Source organism: Tupaia chinensis, unplaced genomic scaffold, assembly GCF_000334495.1.
Source record: "Tupaia chinensis unplaced genomic scaffold, TupChi_1.0 Scaffold147038_1, whole genome shotgun sequence".
Taxonomy (NCBI): domain Eukaryota; kingdom Metazoa; phylum Chordata; class Mammalia; order Scandentia; family Tupaiidae; genus Tupaia; species Tupaia belangeri.
The window spans coordinates 2,848,200-2,860,736 of record NW_006206889.1 but is presented as its reverse complement, the minus strand read 5'-3'; the positions used below and the strand labels follow the sequence as shown (position 1 = coordinate 2,860,736).

Sequence of the window (12,537 nt, the reverse complement as noted above, 5' to 3'; positions counted from 1 at the left end):
TATGTATGGATGGTAGATGGCACTGGTAAGCAGGCTGGTCAGGGAAACCCTCATGGCAGAGGTGAGGGAAACATCCAGATGTCTGGGCAGAGTCTCCCAGGCAGAATAAGCAGGCTGAGCAAAGTCTTTGAGTGAAGAGTTGGCAGCTCTTAGGACCAACGCAGAGGCCTACAGGATATGGCAGGGGTCCAAGTCACACAGATGAAATGCTATAGAGTGGGCAGGTTTGCTTGATGCTATGTTAGGCACAGACCAAAGGTCAGTGAGGGGAAAGACTGGCTCCAAGGGGCAGGTGCGGTGATGGTTGGCATGGTGATGCTTTGGTTTTTTTCACATTTTCTTTCTGTTCTCTTTGTAATGTTGGTTTCTTTCAGTGTCTTTGGTGCAACACAAATAAGGCATGTCTGGACTACCCGGTTAGAAAAATCCTGCCACCTGCTTCTCTTTGTCAGTTGAGTTCTGCACGCTGGGGTGTTTGCTGGGGTAAGTCATTTTCATTTGCTTCTAGCGAAACTGGTGCTTTTTAAATGATCTAGAATGTGCTCAATTAACATAAATTGCTAGAAAGCTTGTTACTAGCAGCTCTGACACACTTCGATGAGACATGGGGAGGCCTGTGTTAGCCTGGTACTGGGGAAAACAACAGGAATTCCATGGAGAGTCTGGACAAGCATTTTCAGGGTCATTAGCCTCAGCCCTGAACTTTGTCTCTCCGTGTCCTTGGAAGGTGTCGGGGAAAGGACAAGTTTGGAGCTTCTTTTTTCTAGCTTCTCAGCATGTCTCATACTCGTGGTGTTCATGTGCCATCTTAAAAACCACTTGTGGGGACCAGCAGTTAGTGTAATGGCTATGTCATTGGACTCCCATGTAATTGACCGTGGTTCAAGTCCCGGACCCGGTGGCTTAAAACTCACGCCAGGCGCGTGTGCATGCATGCCCAAGATCCCAAGAGGAGAAGGGATTGTGGCATGGCCATCCCCCCCTGGGGGGGTGATTTCTTGCTTCTGTCTCTCTGTCTCTCTCTCTCTGGTGAGCTCACGCGCCCTGTAGCTAAAAAAACTCTCAAAAAAAAAAAAAAAAGACTTGTGGATCCCCGTAGGAGCTCCAGTCTCCCCAGCTTAGGATCCGTGCTTAGCTTGGGCACACCCCTATGTCTTAGTGTCTCTGTTTGTGGTTGGTCTCATAGACATTCTTTTAATGGGAACATCATCCCTTTCAACATTCTGGTTTTTCTGAGTTTGCGTTTTTTGAAAACTATTGGGCTGTCAGAAAAGTCATGACTTTTTTTTGTGTGTTTTCTGTGCAAAAATGCGTCATGGCTTTTCCGACTACCCAATAGTAGGTGGTGTGCTTTGCTTCCTGGAGCTTGTTTTATGTAGTTGAAGTTATTAATCTTCCTTTACAGCTTTCATATCCACCTAGTTGACTATTCTCTGCTGTCCTCACAACCAGGAGGGCTTAAGACATTGCCCTATCCCTCCATTCTGCCTGCTGTCTTCTCTGAACTTTTGCTTACCTACAAATACATTTTCTAAGATTTCTTTGACACAAAATTCTGAGATTTTAAGGCTAGCCAGCATTTCAGAATAGAAAATGAGCTTTTGGTACACTAATGAAATTTTACCAATACCAACTGATCCAGAGATAGCTCCTGGGACGACCCTTAGCATTTTGAGCATTAACTGTTACAGTGTTTTGAAGTGGACACATAGCTTTTAGTGAGGCTCACACATCTGAAGCTTGTCTCTCCCTGTATAGACTGTAGTGTGTGGTATGCGTAACACATACATGCCATTGCTCTTCCATCACCACAGACGAGTGATGCCTCTTCTCCACCTCCATATGAGGAAGTCATGTGCTAGAGCAGATGTCAGTGTGCATTTGAGGCTCTGTGGTTGTAGGGATGTTGTCCATCTTGTTGCTAGGCAGCATTCCACAGCCATTCATCTGTTTGTTTATTTGTAGAGAGGTTTTTGCTATAGGGCAGATGCACTTACTGGAGAGACAGAAAGCGAGAAATCACCCCCTGGGGAGATGGCCATGCCACCATCTCTTCTCCATTCTCTGGTGTGAATTTTAAGCCGTCAGGTCTGGGACTTGAACTATGGTTGACTATATGGGAGTCCAGTGTAATATAATGTAACCATTATGCCATCTGCTGGTCCCGCCATTCATCTGTTTTACACTGAGGGACATTTGGAGTTTCTAGAGCTACTGTGTACTTTCTTGTTTTGGTGTCAGCCTGAGCACTCACTTCTTCTAGGACACTTAGGGGTGGAATTGCTGGGATACAGCCCATATTTATGCTCTGCCTTGGTAGGGCTGCCAAGTGTTTTGTTTATTTATGTATTTCCTTCACATGAAAGAGAGGCAGGCAGACAGATACCCTTGCCAGGGTCTTCTTGCTACTGTTCTTCCCCTAGCCCCACAGCTAGCTAGGATCACAGGTGTGCCTATGTAGACTTGGGATTCAAACCAGGAGCCTTTCCATATGGCTTCCAGCATCTCATAGTAGCACAACCACTGCCTGTACCACTGCAGCTGGGCCTGCCAAACATTTTTGAGAGTGACGATGCCAGTTTGCACTGTTAAAGGCTCAGGACCGCTAGTTACTCCACATTCCTGTCAGCATTCCAGGTGCTCAGCCATCTCAAGTCTATCCATCCTGTGGGTGTATCCTGGTGTCTTATCATGGTTCTGATTCACATTTCTCTGGTGACTAATGCTGATGAACCTTTTCAAGTGGTGAGCAGTTTTGATAATGGTCTTATAAAATAAAATTCTTACTCTAGATTACGGGAATAGCAGAACCCATGGCACCTGACCCTGGACAAATAGGGTGAGTCCTGGCCGGGGAGACACTGCATTCCACACAGGGTCACACGGGGAGCAAGCCTGGTGCTGTGGGAAGCAGCTTCGTAGTAATAAGAGGGTGATGTGCCCCCAGTTCCCACAGGCATTGCAATTGGCATGTCTGATTAGTTCTAAGGGCAGAGAGGGAAATGAAACCTAGTCAGAGATAACAGGCACAGTGCCCAGGCCCCACAAGGAGGCTATTTGGGGACCTCAGCAGAGGGAGTGCATGGATGGGAGTTCAAGGCTGGGCCACTGAAGACCTCCAGGCACCATGCTGCCAGGGCACAGAGAGGAAAATGAGCTCTTTGCAGTTTTGGCCTGATACCAGAAACAAGTGTCACTCCTGCCATTCAGACCAGCTTTTGGATCCTTGGGTTCGTGGACTTTGGCTGTGGGCCTAATATAAAAATGAGTCCCTGGTTTTGTTTCCCATCATGATAGACTTTCTGGTCTTTTAGAATTTTCTACTTAAAAACTTAGGCCATCTGCTAATGAACCTCTCCTAATTATATGCACTACCACTTTGGGGGTTTTTTTGGAGAGGTTTTTGCTATAGGGCGTGTGCGCTCACCAGACAGACAGAAAGAGACATAGAGATAGAAAGCGAGAAATCACCCCCCAGAGAGGATGGTCACACCGCAATCCCTTCTCCATTCTCCTCTCAGGATCTTGGGCATGCACGCACACACACCCAGCGTGAGTTTTAAGCCACCGGGTGCGGGATTCGAGCTGTGGTCGACTACATGGGAGTTCAGCGACATAGCCATTACGCTAACTGCTGGTTCCCTGCACTGCCACTTTGTATGTTGTTTTTGCAATTCTTCACTTCCAAAACAGGTCAGAGGAGGAAAAAATATGGTTTAAAGTCCAAAAGGCATTTCATCAGTTATAGCACTATCCTGATAATAGTTTAATAAACTTAAAATGAATTCTGTTGAATCAGCAGTCCACAGAAAGTATGTTGGAGGCCCCACAGCAGAAGACTAGTGGAGGCCTCCCTCTCTCCAGGGCCAGGTTACTTGGCAGAATGTTCTGCTATCTTTCTTCTAATCCTTGACAAACTGGAGAGCAAGAGGTTGGAGGCTATTAGCTCTCTATGGTGGCATAATTTTTAATTTTAATTAAAATAATCTACTTGCATGGTAACACCACTGCCTGAGGTGGTTTGTTCTGGAAGCTCTGTTTGGTAAGCAGTTTTGTTTTGCTTTTTAATTTGCTAGAGGTTGCATACACATGCGAGCGAGAGAGAGGGAAAGTAAGAAATACCTCCTGTGGGGGAAATGGCCAGGCCACAATCCCTTCTCTCCATTCTTCCTTTTGGGATTTTGGACACAACTACGCACGCACTTTCCATGTTTTTCAAGCTGCCACGTCCGGAACTCGAACCACACAGCCAGTTATGTGGGATCCAGCCACCTTAACCATTATGCCAGTGGCTTACCCTCAGTAAGCAGGGTTTTTGTTTGTTTTGTTTTTGTTTTTTAGAGAGGGATTTTTGCTATAGGTCATGTGTACACCAGAGAGACAGAAAGTGGAAAATCACTTCCAGGGGGAATAGCCACACCGCAGTCCCTTATCCTCCATTCTCCTCTTGGGATTTTGGGCATGCACGCATACACAGCATGGCGTGAGTTTTAAGCTGCCGGATCCAGGACTTGAACTGTGGTCAACTATGTGGGAGTCCAATGATATAATCATTACCAGCTATCTGCTGGTACTTTTAGTAAGCAGTTTTTTTTTTTTTTTTGAATCATTTTATTTAACTTTATTTATTTAAATTTGACCAGAGAGGGACAGAGTGAGAAAGAAAGAGAAAGCAAGCCGCTAGATCCAAGACTTGAACAGTGGTTGGCCATGTGGAGTCCAGTGCCCTTAACCACTATGCCTCCTGCCGGCCCCAGTATGCAGTTTTAACTCAGCAAATATCTCTATGAAAGCCTATGTGTATGTGTAATTTAACAAGCTCACTCTAGTTTGAATTATATAGAAAATCTCAACTGATTTTAATTGAAAATAGATCTTTAAGAGACATTGAGAGGAATTATGAAGTCTTATTTTTACATTCACTTGTCGCTGAAGGTTAGTTCTAACAGGAAATCGTAACACTGATCCTGATTAGTCAGCTTTTTCTGAATGCAGGGGTGTGGGCAAACACTTACTTCGAAGGGGACCCCATCCTACCCCATGGCCCACCTTGCTTCTATAGGGTTGTGGCTTTGGATCTCTGGTTATTGGTGAGTAGAAGGAAGTTCCTGTCTCCTGGAAATGGTTTTAATGTTCCTGAACTCCAGTGTGAATAATGAACAGAGCTGTGTGTGCCAGACTTGGCCTCCATTTTCGCTAGTCCCACCACGTGGAGTTCAGGATGTCTTAGGAGAATCTGAATATATATACCTTAATATTCTTTTTCTTCTTTCTGTTTTCCATTCACTTTTTTCAGGCTTAAAACATCTTTTCAGTATCAAGTGAGAGGAGCTGTCCTGTGGCTTTAGTTCAGTGTGGTGACTGTGGGTTGAGAGTCATAAACCTATGACTGGAAGTAGTCAGGGCCCTCCTGCTCTCAGGTTTTGGTACAGGGCCATAGGCCTGGCAGAAGCAGGAATCCCGCTGTGCTCCCTTGTTCTCAGATGTTCCCACGCCCAGGGTTGATGCTCTTAGTGGGAGCCTCCACACTCGAGACAGTTCTGACTCCATCCTTGATTTCCAGTGAACTTTGAGGCATTGATCATTGCCATGTCGGTCGTGGGGGGCACCCTCATCCTGGGCGTTGCTGTCTGCTGCTGCTGCTGCTGCTGCAAGAAGAAGCGGAGTCGAAAGCTAGACAGAGGGGACGAGAAGGCGATGAGAGAACAGGAGGAGCGGCGGATTCGGCAGGAGGAAAGGTGAGGCCTGCTGAGGGACTCTCAGATCTGGAAGTCTGTGGAAAACTATGTTCACAAGTCAGGCATTTTCTCACTTTAGGAATTAAGACTGTGCTTAGGATCCACGGGATTTTCTAGGTCATGGTAAAAATAAGGAGCTATATGTGTTATAACCTTGCAAATGGCCCTTAGTTGGCTACCCAGGGTTGTAACTGGCATCACCGACCAGTAGAGCATTCCTTATCACTGCCAGGGTGCCAAGGGTCTTTGAAGGCTGGTAGTCCAGCCCTGTCCATTTATTATAAGCAAGATGAGACGCAGGGAGAGGACAGTGTTTGACTAGGGTAACCTGTCTGCTAGGACAGAATGGGGTCTCATGTCACCAGTCCTCTGATGTCACGATACTTTACTGAGTGTGTGTACTGGGGCCCTCAGCAGGGAAGGTGGGTGGTGCTATTTTTTGCCAACCAGGAGAGGGCCTGAGACACTGCCTCGTCTGACTAGTAGCCAGTGAGACTGGAGTTGGACCTGTTTCCCATTGCTGTTGCCTTGGGGTCTTATGCCACCAGATCAAGTTACCAACTGCATTTTTGTGGCCATTCTCAGAACCAACCATTGGATTTTTGCTGATCAGTGTATTTTCTTTATATGAAAACAAACTCAAAAATCCACAATGTTGGGGCCAGCCAGGAGCATGGCGGTTAAGATGGCTGGATCCCATATGGCCAACTGCATAGTTTGAGTCCCAGACCCAGCAGCTTGAAAAACATGTGGGAACGGGACCAGCAGTTAGAGTAATGGCTATGTCGCTGGACTCCCATGTAGTCGACCATGGTTCAAGTCCCAGACCCAGTGGCTGAAACTCACGCCAGGCGTGTGCGCGTGCGTGCCCAAGATCCCGAGAGGAGAATGGAGGAGAAGGGATTGTGGCGTGGCCATCCCCCCTGGGGGGTGATTTCTCACTTTCTATCTCCCTGTCTCTCTCTCTCTGGCGAGCGCATGTGCCCTATAGCAAAAAAAAAGAAAAAGAAAAAGAAAAACATGTGGGAGCATATGCATGCATGTGCAGAGTCCTGAGAGGAGAATGGAAGAGAAAGGATTATGGCATGGCCATCCCCCTTGGGGGGTGATTTCTCACTTGCCCTCTCTTTCTCTCTCTGTCTCCTTTAGTAAAATTAAAAAATAAAAATAAAAACATAAACACTGCTGGACATTTGACTTACTTTCATTGAAAAAAATGGTGCAGACTCAGAGCCTGGGCTCCTGAGCTCTCCTTGTCCTGGCGAGGGCTTTACTGGTGGCGGAGATTGTCCTGTCTATCTGGGAGGCTGGGGAAGGCTGCAGGAACCCACAGCCTCTCAGCCAAAGGGAGCGAAAGACATGTCCTTGGGAATTATGTTACATTTGTAGTTTGGTGCCACAAGATACTTCTTTCTGTTTTTTAGGAGAGCAGAGATGAAGTCAAGACATGATGAAATCAGGAAAAAGTATGGTAAGAGTTGGTACATCTTTTTCCCAGGCAGTCACAGTCCTTGCGATGTTCTATGAGGTCTGTCTGTCAGGCTGGGCTGTGGTGTGGGCCCTGAGCAGGACAGCTGGCTACTCTGGGGCCAGCTCATCCCACAGGATGTCTTAAAAGACAGAGAGCCCTAGGCCGTTTGATCTTAATCAGACTACTCATGAAATGTAACCTCTTGTATACTTGTTTGCTCATGAAGGATCAAAACTTTTGGAATGGTCCATCTCTAGGTGTTCAGTAGCCTTATTTCCCTTAGAGTGGGGTGTGTCCATGTAACTGTGATGCTACGAAGGTCTGATCTTTGTCTCTGGTATAGCCCCTTGATCCACGTGTGTGTGTGTGTGTTCATATGCATTCCCATCTTCTGAGTAGGCAGCCCTCCTTTTACAGAAGATTTGTCAAAACCGGGGCCATGCTACCTCTTACTGTGTCTCCAGATGTTCAGTTTACATTTGGGTTTATTCAGAAAGATTCTGGGGGTATCGTGGAAGGTGCCAGAAGGAATGTGTTTGGCAAGTGCGAACTTCTTATTTAGCTGGAATGAATCAGATGTGTGCATTATCTACACCCCCTAGAATTACATGCTACTAGCTGTTCAAACCTTAAACTCCACCATCTGATCCTATGCTGAGTTAATTCTGCACTCGTTTCAAAGTCTGTGACAATCACTGTTTTCTGCATGAGAATTGGGATTGCCTTGCACTGCTGGGCAAAGTGGAGCCTGCTTGTGGTTTGGCTAGCTCCCTCAGCTAGTGGCAGCCATGGGGCCTGGGGAACTTCTGGGCCTGAGCTGGCTGTGCTTCACTTGAAGAGCTAAGTCTGATCAGGAAGGTTTCAAAATGTTTTCTGACCAGTGATTTTGTTTTTCAGTTCTCTCCTTGCATAAGGACATACTGTATTTAGTGGTATGTTAAGACCCTACCCACTGGTGGACATTATTCTCACTGTGATCGTTTCAGTTGCCTGGGGAGAGGATGTTTAGGAAACATCGTAGGACACGGCGTGCCTCTTAGATGGCGGTTATATTCAAATACTAAGCCCCCAAAGCTCAGTTCTTAGTGAAGGGCAGCCCCACTTCTACTGGTACTCTGGCTGTGCCTGTTGGTTTACCCAGCCCTGCTGGCCAGCGTGCCCTCCCCATCTGTGCAGGCCCCTTGAAAGTCACAGCCATATGCTGTGAGCCCAAGCTAGGCCTCAGAGGCTTAGAAGTGTCAACCCTGATGGGGGCGGCAGCCTACTGCCTGGGCTTCTAGCCTCTCTATTCACGGTGAGATGTCTGAGTGTTCCGGCCCCAGCCTCCTGGACACTGTGCATTCCTGGGGCACTGTGCGACTTTCAACGCTCTCTGAGGTGGAGCTGCCACTCTGGGCCCTTGCTAGCCTGTCTTCTTGGCTCGTTTCCCCAGCCTAGCCCTTTTTTGAATCTTTGCTCCATTGTGTATATTTACAATGTGGGTGGCAGCTGGGTTCCAGGAGTGCCAGCCCTGGGCTGGTGGCTTGGTGGTGTCCACAAAACTGAAGAGAGTCTGAAGGAGATTTTTGGCAATTAGATCAGCAGTGATGTGACTAGGAGGCACAACAAGTGCATGCACGCACACACACTGCACACACTTGTTACTACACATGGTGTCAGTCATTCTCACTTTACTTTGCCCCAGCCTGTCAGTGAGCATGAGGGCTGGCAGTGGGGTGGCTGAATTCTTGGTGGAATCGGTGTCTTCAGCATTCGTACACTTGTGCTTTTGTTCCATTCTGCTGGTTGATTTGGCCTTTTCATTGAACTGATGAAATTAAACTTTGGTGCCAATTTCTCATAATGCCTGTTGAATAGCTAGCACTTTGGGAAGCCATAGCTGTGTGGAAGATATCTCGGGAAGGCTGGTGGGCAGAGGGGAGGAGGTGCTGGTACCACATAGTTCTAGCACTCAGGCTAAACCCTTCTTTACATTTTGGAAGGCTTTCATTTAATTTCCTTATCACAAAATGGTTCATCTTTGTTTTTTCCTCTAAACTAGAGGTAGACTGAGGGGCTGTCTTTCAGTAAGACCGTGCATTTGGCCTGCACTATCAGGCCTGATACTCATTGGCCTCCTTTGACTAACATGAGGTACAGCCAGGCCAGCCTTGTTCCAACATCTCTCCTTCCTCTTCTTCCATCTCCCCCCTGCCCCCCACCTACCTCCAGAGAAACCTGCAGTTAGTAAATTTCTTGTGATGTCTCCAGATCATTTTCGTATACAGTACAGGCTTTTTTATTTTTTATTTTTTTAAAAAGAGTATGTAAGACAATGTGTGCATGTGTGACAAGACATCCTTGGGTGAATACCATGGATTTATGTTTATGGCTAAGTACACATTTTCTTACAGTTAAATCATAATCCTTGAGAGTTATAGTCTTCTTAATTCTTTTTTGTAGCACTAATTCTAAAAGTTAAACAGCAATTACAAGTAAGTCCTTGTTTGAGTAGTCCTTATTTTCTTCTTCTGTATGCTAGCCAACCATTGTGGAAAGAAATACATACTTTAAATTTTTAAATTTCTCTTTGAATCAGTAGTATATCTATTTCTTAGGATCTGTTAGAATTATTGTTGCCAGTACATTTTATTTCTGTTTTAAAGTCAGCTGTGGTTTGGTTTCAAAAGAAGTTAAGTATAGTATGTGAGCCTATATGGAACACTCATTTTTCTTAGAGCCTCAGTAAATCTTCATATAAAAATTAACTTACATGGTTTTCTTGAATTTTGTTTCTGGTTGAATAAATGGATTTATGATTCTAGTTTCTTGTGTTTCCAGGTTTGTTTAAAGAAGAAAATCCATATGCAAGATTTGAAAATAACTAAAACACACTCCTGACGTGCCAGTCAACCCCAAAGCTGCTTTGAGGCGCACACGCTCCCCAGCCCTGCCCTCCAGGGGTCACTGCAAGGCCCTGTCTGTCTCTGACCTTCATGAAGTGAACCTGCTGGCTCCCCTGCTGGGCCAGTCAGGGAGCTACCCTGGAAGGACAATCCTGCTCCTGTTCCTGCAAACTTGTGACCCTCTGTCCCTGTTATCTCTGTTCCTGTATTTAGTCACTTGGGACATTAAGCCTGCTGGGTTTGTGTTTGTTGTGGAGGAGGAAGTGTGCAGTTCCACTACTCTTATTTGTGAGCTGACCACAAACACAGCAGCCTTCCAGCACTAATGCACATGGCTGCTAATTTCTCATCACAGCAGCAGGACCCCTGTGTCCTCTCTGCCTGTTAACAAGCTCCAATAGTGAAGCGAATATTTGTCATGGGCAGAATTGACCAGTCCCTTGCCGTTTCCCATGAAACATGGACAGCATCTCTGTGTTCATGTGTGCAAAGCCTGGTGTGTCTTGTTTGGATCCGTATCCTCACACATGTTACTTCAGGTGACATCTCTTTGAAAACTTCCTGTGTACAATCTGGTAAGGATTTACTTCCTGACTCCAACTATATTGAACAGCATTGAAGAATAGGTAAAATCACCATGAATCCTTTTCTTCTTCTTCTTCTTCTTTTTTTTTTTTTTCCTGTAGGTCATGTGTGCTTGCCAGAGATGAGAGAAAGAGTGAGAAAATACTCTCAAGTGGATGGCCACACTGCAGTTTCTTCTCCTCCATTCTTCTCTCAGGATTTTGGGTACATACGACACAAGCTTCAAACTGCCAGGTCCAGGACTCAAACTGCACAGTTGGCTATGGAGGATCCAGCTGCCTTAATCTCCATGTCATCTGCTGCCCATTCCGAACTTTTAAAAATATTTCTTGCTTTCTTTTTCTCTGCCTAAGAGAGTTCACAAAAAACCCTCATATAAAGTTTCAGATCCTTGTTGGGTGATGTGCACATTTGTATCTTTAATGGGACATGAGCATCTTTTTCCCATGGAAACTCCTATTGCACATGAGGTTCTGAGGCACCTGTCATAGCTGCTGGTCTACTGCCCATGTACCACGGTGGGGCTGAGAATGCCGGCCACTTTGCTCTCACTGGAGCTCCACTCCCCCTGCCTGTCAGCCTCTTGGGAAGGTACTCATTTGGACCCCTGTGCTGAGGTGGAAGAAGGACCCATCACAGGCCAGCCCCTCTGGAAATGTGGACCTTGGGAGCAGTCATGTCTAGGGCCAGCTAAAGGACTTTTCCCACACAGTGCCCAACAGATTGATGCTGTCTTGCCTTAGAGAGCACTCCAGTCTCTGGCCACACATGGCTCTGCTGTATTCTGAGAATTTCTTTAGTTTCTGGGAGCGAGTCAGTGGCCTCCAGGCACCCACGATGCTGTCTGTACCCAATAGACATCTTTAAAGCTGGGATACCTGCTTATAGCAATAGACCAAACGTTTTATGGCAGGGAGAAGTGACAGTGAAAGGCTTGTGTGAAAAGCTTTTATTGAAACAAATTGAAAATTGTCCCAGTTGCCAGATTGCTTCAACTGTGGGAAAATAGGCCCACAGTCCCTGTCATAAGCCCATTTTCACTCTCGTGATTGTCCTGTTAGAGAAAACTGTTGGCAGTATCAAGTAAAGTTCACGGGCTTATCTCTGGGACACAGAAACCAGAAGAAATCTCCAAATGGCCCATCTTTATAACTATGTGTGTTTGTATGTAACTTAACATTTCTACCCTGAAATTTTCATAAGCTGAAGAAACCCCCAACAAAGTTGTAGTCTTCTCTAACTTTTTGGGCATTTAATAGTAATTTTTTAAAGTATCGTGAAACACTCCTATGTATTTTATAGCAGCTGTCAAAACTTGACTTTATACTGTTTATTCATTAAAAAAAACCCTCACTAATGGGCTTTAATAAACTTTGTACTAATACTGTACTATGCATGTAAAATTACCTTATTTCTTAATTTAGGTTGCTGAGCTGAAAGTAGAACTACTAGTTCTATATGTGTATTTAATCCTTTCATGTGAAGCAGAAACCCACTTGGGTGTTTATAAGGCCAGGCTTGGTCCAGATTGTTCCTGACACAGCAACTACAAAACTGTAATCTCAAGGAAACCGTAAGGTTTGGAGTGCCTTCATTTTTAACCAGTTTCCAATAAAATGACTTAATACATGCTTTTGTTGAACATACCTTGTATTCCTTGTTTTTTATCAGTAGTGGGAAGGTGACTGTAGAGAGAAGTAGGGCAGTTGGCGGGCTGCACTTGCTGGCTGTGGGATCTCAGTGGTCCACAAACATCAGTACCTGTGGCTGGCATGGGTGGGCCAGGCTGTGTTCCCAGTTGTCCCCATGCCCGGCCAGCTGTCTGTGCTCCTGTCTATGCTGACATGGACTCTGCATT

At 45.8% G+C, this 12,537-nt stretch overlaps 1 protein-coding gene across 1 annotated transcript in view; it reads left to right on the top strand.

Moving 5' to 3' along the window:
* Positions 1-10,697, top strand: part of PTTG1IP (PTTG1 interacting protein) — a 26,589-nt gene extending 15,892 nt beyond the window's left edge. Inside the window, exons 4-6 of the mRNA XM_006169474.3 lie at positions 5,564-5,738; positions 7,163-7,209; positions 10,030-10,697. Of these exons, the coding sequence (XP_006169536.1) occupies positions 5,564-5,738; positions 7,163-7,209; positions 10,030-10,076 (269 nt within the window). The 3' untranslated portion in view covers positions 10,077-10,697. The remainder of the gene's footprint in view (positions 1-5,563; positions 5,739-7,162; positions 7,210-10,029) is intronic.
* The last annotated feature ends 1,840 nt before the right edge of the window (positions 10,698-12,537 follow it).